Source organism: Leucoraja erinacea, chromosome 29 (genome assembly GCF_028641065.1).
Source record: "Leucoraja erinacea ecotype New England chromosome 29, Leri_hhj_1, whole genome shotgun sequence".
Lineage (NCBI taxonomy): Eukaryota > Metazoa > Chordata > Chondrichthyes > Rajiformes > Rajidae > Leucoraja > Leucoraja erinaceus.
In genome coordinates this window covers 12,907,745-12,914,755 of record NC_073405.1, presented here as the reverse complement: position 1 = coordinate 12,914,755, position 7,011 = coordinate 12,907,745, and the positions used below count along the sequence as shown (strand labels likewise).

Below are 7,011 nucleotides of genomic sequence, written 5' to 3'. Positions count from 1 at the left end.
CTTCCCACGCCCCCTCTTCCTGGGCCTCACCAGGATGCATCCCCTTTTCCCCCCTGTCCCCTTCTACCTCTTTTCCTCTCTGCCCTCATAATTTGCACTTCAATTCTTATCTCACACCTTTTGACTTTTCATCTCTGACTTTTGTCCAACCATATGTTTAACAAACCCCAACCTCCCCGCCACTCACCCATATCAACCTATCACCCATCAGGCTTTATCTTGCCATTCCTCTCTGCCAGCTTTCTCTCCCCCATCCCCTGGTCCCCCCACAATCAGTCGAAAGAAGGGTACCGATCCGTGTTCTCCAGAGATGCTGCCTGACCCACTGGGTTACTCCAGCACTTTGCGTCTTAGTTTAGACTCTACTTCTGTTGAATTTAATTTACGTTCAAAGGGGAATTGGCAATGGCTTAATTGCTTTAAGATGTACTTCCAGGGATTCCATTCAAAGGAAAGCAACTGTTTATGGAAGAATTAATAATAGGAAAGCATGGCTAGTTTTGTTTGAATCACACCATTGCTGGACGGTAAGCTAATCACCTCTGCAAGTTGTGAACATCCTGGGCGTCACCACGAGTTAATTACACCAATTATTGAACAACACTTGCACATTCCTGGACTCCACCCGACTGCAAACATTATCATTGCTCTCTCCACATCGCCTCTCTCTGCAATTTAAAACAGACTTGTTCTTTAACTTTTCTCACGATGAAAGCGTTAATCTGGAGCATAATCTTTGTTTTTAATCTCCCCTCTGACGAGCTGAACTACTCAAGATTCCAGCATTTCAACTACCGACTATGGCTATTAGAGCAGGTTAAAAGCTTAATAATCAGTAGCAAATGGGTCACTTGCAGACTCCAAATTCTTTCCATTATTTACAGGAATGATTAATGCAAACAATCATTGATTTCTCTCCTCAGCATATTACCATCTTTGCGTCTATCTCCATTCAGAGAAAAATTGCAAGCACTCCTCAACTGTTTCCATCTATTGTCCACACATCCCCAGCTCCCCCTCATATCTACACTTACATTTTCAGTGTTGTGGCAAGATCTCAACCTGAAACCCACAAGGGTCAGTGCTGGGGCTGCTACTCTTCACGTTGTATATGAATGATTTGGACAAGGGGATTGAAGGCTTTGTGGCCAAGTTAACAGTGGGAATAAAGACATAAACTATTTTCTAAATGGGGAGATAATCCAGACATCGGAGGTGCAAAGGGACTTGGGAGTGCTGGTGCAATATTCTCAAAAAGTTAATCTGCAAGTCGAATTGGTAGTAAAGAAAGTAAATGCAATACTTGCATTTATTTCAAGACGACTTGTATACAAAAGCAGGGATGTAACGCTGAAGCTCTATAAGGAGCTGTTAAGGCCGGATTTGGAATATTATGAGCAATTTGGAGCATCATATCTGAGGAAGAATGCGCTGGCTCTGGAGAGGGTCCAGAGGAGGTTTATAAGAATGATCCCAGGAATTAGTAGGTTAACATATGTTTGTCGGCACTGGGCCTGTACTTGTTGGAGTTTAGAAGAATGAGGAGGGTCCTCATTGAAATATACAGAATAGTGAAAGTCTTGGATAGAGTGGATGTGTAGAGAATGCTTCCACTAGTCCAGGACTCGAGGTCATAGCCTCAAATTAAAGGATTTCTTTTAGGGAGGAGATGAGGAGAAATTTCTTTAGTCACATTGTGGTGAATCTGTGGAATGCTTTGCCACAGAAGGCTATGGAGGCCGTCAGTGAATATTTTTAAGGCAGAGATAGATAGATTCTTGATATATACAAGTTTCAGGTGGAGAAGGCAGGAGATTGGGATTAGGAGAGATAAATCAGTCATGATTGAATGGCAGAGTAGACTTGATGGGCCAAATGGCCTAATTCTCCTATCACATGACCTTATGAAACTTCGACCATCCCTCTGGTTCCACAGATGTTGCCTGACCTGCAGATTTCCTCGAGCAGTTTGTTATTTTGCAGCATCCGCGATCTCTTGCGTTACCAAGAACTACACTTAGTGTAGATGAAGAAATATCACCATTTGATTTAGCCTTGTCGGTTCGATCATCTCACAAATTGACATGCTAATTACCTTAGAAATTATCTCAGAGACTTGATCGTCTTGAGCATGACTGATCTGCAGTCATGGCTAGGGAGCTAGGTCCCAGGTAAATCAGAGACTTGGACGATGACTTCACTGAGGAAGCCCATATAAGAAGACTATAATTTGGTGCGTTGCTGGGAACGCTAGAGAGCCTGCATGTGGTGTCAGAAAGGGTGGTAAAGCATGATACCAACCTTCACGGGTTCGAGGTGATTGTTTTTAATGTCACGGCATCCGTGTTAACAGACTTGTTGAATTAACTCTAATGCTCCCAGCACATGAATATATTGTCTTTGGAATGTGAGAGGACCTGGAGGAAATCCCACATGGTCACAGGGAGAACATGCAAACTCCACACAGACAGCACCAGAGGTTAGGATTGAACTTGGGTCGCTGATGCTATGTGGCTGTGCCACCTTTATTTTGTTGTATATGCTGAAAAAACTCAGAAGTGGATATTTCCAGCATTTAAAACAAAATTCTCAACTTGAAAAAAATGTACATTTTGCATTTATATTACATTTTTTTAGCATGTAATGATGCTGTTAAAAAACACAAAACAACAGTTTACTTTATTCTTGCTATTTATTATATGACAAGAAAAATAGGCCCAGAAAAATAATATTTTGATAAATACTCGTATCTAAATTTCAAAATAGCTTACTTTTAGAAATATATAATGTTTCTATCATAAACACAACAATAATATTACGATCAAAGTGCATTTCCAAAAGATTTGTTAAAATAGATTATAGCTCATTACAATTTGAGACAATATGGAGAAATCTATACCCGCTTTTATGCAATAAACTGGAGAATACATGTTGTACAGTGCTTTGAAAATTTGTATCCATTGATTTTTTTTTTCAGAAACGGAGTTAAAACAGATTTCAAATTTCTATCCAAAATGTCTGACTGTAAATGAAACATGAGTGCAAATAATGCACTTGGAGAAACACTCAAAACTTACAAACTTTAATCTGTTTATAATTTATCATTGCATTTCACTTGACTTAATCTTTGCCTGAGCATTCTGTCATGAAGTGGAATGTATTCATCCCTTCTATAAAATACAGAAAGGAGAGTTTTATCCTCACAAAATGTAGGCAATTTTTAATTATAATCTTTTGTTTGAATAGATCTTAAGGAGAAAGAGAACTGAACAATTAGTGATAAGTAAAATTGATACTTCTCTGTTATACAGGTAGCTAAAACAGTCAATCAATCAGCAGCACAAAATGAATTGCCAATTTCAGACAAATCTGAATTATAAAATATATTGATACGTTACAGAATATTTGAGGGGCAATCATAGCTTCAGAGGAATCTAAAAATAATGCTTAGTTAAATACTTTAATTGCCACTGTGGCAAAATGCATGCATCTTTGCTCTGAGCCCCACTTGCAGTCTGTACTTTTGTCACTTAGAAGGGTATTACCCTGTCTTGAGAGCTATTCCCCTTCTTGGCCAGGTTTCAAGGGGCTCGTCACAGTCACAGTTATAATGTCCATGCTTGATTTGTCAGAAGTGTGAGGAACCTTTTGACAAAATATGTCCGTCCAGGAATGTTGCCTTCATTGTCTGTAGTAGTCAGGTCTTCTGATGTATGCACCTTTCAAAGTACACTGCAAGTCCAAATCATGCAGGAAAGCCTGCCACTTTACATTACAACAACATCTCAATCATTTGATTTTACAGACAAGCCCTTCTTCACATCTACATAACTCAGAGAATATGTTCTACTGCATTGCATTCATTTTACATTCACAATTTTCAAGTTTTAATTTAATTAAATATAACTGTAATCACACTGGTGTGCTTTCTTCCGCTTAAATTCCACTATTATTGACTTGGTTGTTATTTATCTTTAATGTTTCTTATTGGAATCTCTGATGTGTAAAGTATAATCCAGCACGATTTTGCATTGTGTCATAGGATCCATGTTTCTTCTTTTTCAAATAAAACAGTGCCTGAAAGATTAAAATGTGAGATTGACACACTTTAAGTAGAAACTATTATACTATACTCCTTAATACATTCCCATATTTAAAAACATCCTTGCTGTAACTTTCTTGGGATGAATTGGAACTAGAAACCAGTTTCTATTCTAATGGCATTGAGCAAATTGAACGCATGCAGATGACTAATATCTTTGGCATGATGCACAGGTTATTCAAGTCTCCAGAAGTTATCGCTTGATCGGGAGCCTGATGAACTATGAGGTTTACATTGTGCTTTTACTGGGAAATGTCTTAGTCAAAGTGAATTTTAAAAGAAATCAGACCATGCTTTGCTCGGCTGCAGTTGGTGCACAAGGACTCCCAACACCTGCACCAGACACCTTCCCACTCCCACCAACTGAATACCCCTCTTAATGGAGGTAATAATCGTGCATAGGTACACTGAAAGTAGGTGTGTGGCATTGGCCAGACCCATCAGCCAAACCTAAATTTAGGTTTGATTTTACATGCCCCGAAAGTCCTATACAGGTTCCCTCGAAAAATACTCCTGATAACAATAACAACACCAATGATATCTGCAAATACGAGATGGAGGTCAGGTATGACAAACGAATTTCTATACATACAAGTGCCTGCCTGTGTTCAGGTCCAGCCCCTTGTCATCAACAAGGGTGACCTGACAGAAAATCATGAGGGAAATAGCTTGTGTGAATGCAGTCTTTTTCCTAGGGTAGAAGAATCAGGAACTAGAGGATTAAGAATTAAGAACTAGAGGACATTGGATTAAGGTGAGAGGGGAAACATTTAATAGGGATCTAAGGGACAAGAATGAGCTGCCAGAGGAAATAGTTGAAGCAGGTACTATAACAATATTTAAAATACATTTGAGCACATATGTAGATAGGAAAGGTTTAGAGGGATATAGGCCAAACTTGGTCTAATGGGTCTAGCTTGGAAGGGGCGCCTTGGTCAGTATGAATGAGTTGGGTCAATGGGTCTCACTCCGTGCTGTATGACTCTAACCACACCCTTTCATTCGATAGGTTATTAGCAGATGAATGATTGAATGGCAAAATCGTTAATTTAATTCCTTCATGAGAGAAACTATCCGATTAATCTATTATTCCAGTCAATTTCATCATGTATGTTACTGACAGATATAGTGAGGGAATTTTGACACAAATAATGTATCCCAAATCATCTCTTAGCCGTTCACTTTGGAGATGATATTTGGGATTGGAAACATCTTTGGTATAACAGTACTGGTTAGTGGAGATAACTTTGAACAGAGGTAGACACAAATGCTGGAGAAACTCAGCGGGTGAGACAGCATCTAGTGAGCGAAGGAAATAGGCGATGTTTCGGGTCGAGACCCTTCTTCAGACTGATGTGAGGGTGGGGGGGCGGGAAGAAGAAAGGAAGAGGCAGAGACAGTGGGCTGAGGGAGAGCTGGGAAGGGGAGGGGAAAGAAGGAGAAAGCAAGGACTACCTGAAATTGGAAAAGTCAATGTTCATACCACTGGGGTGTAAACTATCCAAGTGAAATATGAGGTGCTGTTCCTCCAATTTACAGTGGGCCTCACTCTGACCATGGATAAGGTCCAGGACAGAAAGGTCAGATTCGGAATGGGTGGGGGCATTCAAGCAATGAGTTCTAGCCTCCTCTACATGTAAACAACCTTCCTCTTCACACCTCTAATCTTTCCACTAATTGTATTAATGTTATATTGCATTTAGTGTAACTGCTGGTAATTTCCCATTTCTGTGCTTCCATGCTGTTGCCACAAAACTATGTAACACTGTTCCATATTTTCCCTAATCCAAGCTGGGGCATGGCTGCTCCTGAGCCTGAAGGCATCAGACGATATGTGTTGGTTTGACCATCAAATTGTCTTTTAAATCCTTAGGCTCAGGCCGAGTTAGCTTCAGATGAATTATTATGCCAAGGCTCAATATTTTATTTAAAGTCTGTTTACATTCCCAAGCCTGAAGGAACCCAGCTATATGCACCAGCTTCAGGTAGGAAATCAAAAACATTATGTTCCATGTTTGCACCAGAGATGGATTGACCCTGAATGGGGTGCATTTATTTAGAATAAAAATTTCAACCTGGAATAGGCTTCTAGTATGAATATTGTCTTCATAAGTATACATCTTCACCCTTTTCGCTAATTTTTCTGCAAAGGCTGGTGGTGACAACCTACTGAGGCAGTTGGTGTTCCTTTCACTTACTTATTACTTTGCTTTCAGTCCTGAAGAAAAGATATGGACTAAAATATACTGTTTTCTCTGCATGGCACAATTTATGGAGTGGTCTGCTCAGGCTCATGCGATGATGGGCTTTCCCGCTTTATTTCCTCATCTAATGGAGTACAGCCGGCAGTTACTTCTCCTTTATTTTTTTTATGTGGACTTTTCTTGGAAAGAACATCTCATAGAATGTATTTTGTTTTCATTTCCATTTGTGTGGTAAACTTGATCGCAGGTATCCTGAAAGCTTGCAGTGAAATACGTAGAGACATCTTGTGGGATTTATGTGAGAGGTAACATGGGCTTGATAGGCCAAATGCCCTCCTTCCATGTTGTATGAAAACATAGTAAATATGAGAATCTCTGAGACAAATTAACTTTGGAACTCTGTGATTATTGAACTATCATACCAGGAGGCTGGCCTTCGTCATAGGTTGGGTTATTTTCTTTTATATGCTGTGCACGACTAAATTTCATCTCTACAATGACACTGCTTAATATTTTTTTTAAATACACTTACCCACAAGCTGCCGAGAGAAATGAGAAATAGAATGGCCAGTATGCCCACCACGATAATTATGATTCCCCAAAATGGTATTTCTGTGTTAGCAGGAGGGACAGACCCTACAGCCTCTGCATGAAGAAAATACATACATTAATTAACAGTGTATTGCAAGTTAATGTTTTAAAATC

At 39.6% G+C, this 7,011-nt stretch overlaps 1 protein-coding gene across 1 annotated transcript in view; it reads right to left on the bottom strand.

Annotated features, from left to right (window-relative positions):
* Positions 1-2,673: 2,673 nt before the first annotated feature.
* Positions 2,674-7,011, bottom strand: part of LOC129710934 (mucin-16-like) — a 98,689-nt gene continuing 94,351 nt past the window's right edge. The window contains exons 126-127 of the mRNA XM_055658241.1: positions 6,839-6,951; positions 2,674-4,077 (exon numbers count right to left, since the gene is read on the bottom strand). Of these exons, the coding sequence (XP_055514216.1) occupies positions 3,985-4,077; positions 6,839-6,951 (206 nt within the window). The 3' untranslated portion in view covers positions 2,674-3,984. The remainder of the gene's footprint in view (positions 4,078-6,838; positions 6,952-7,011) is intronic.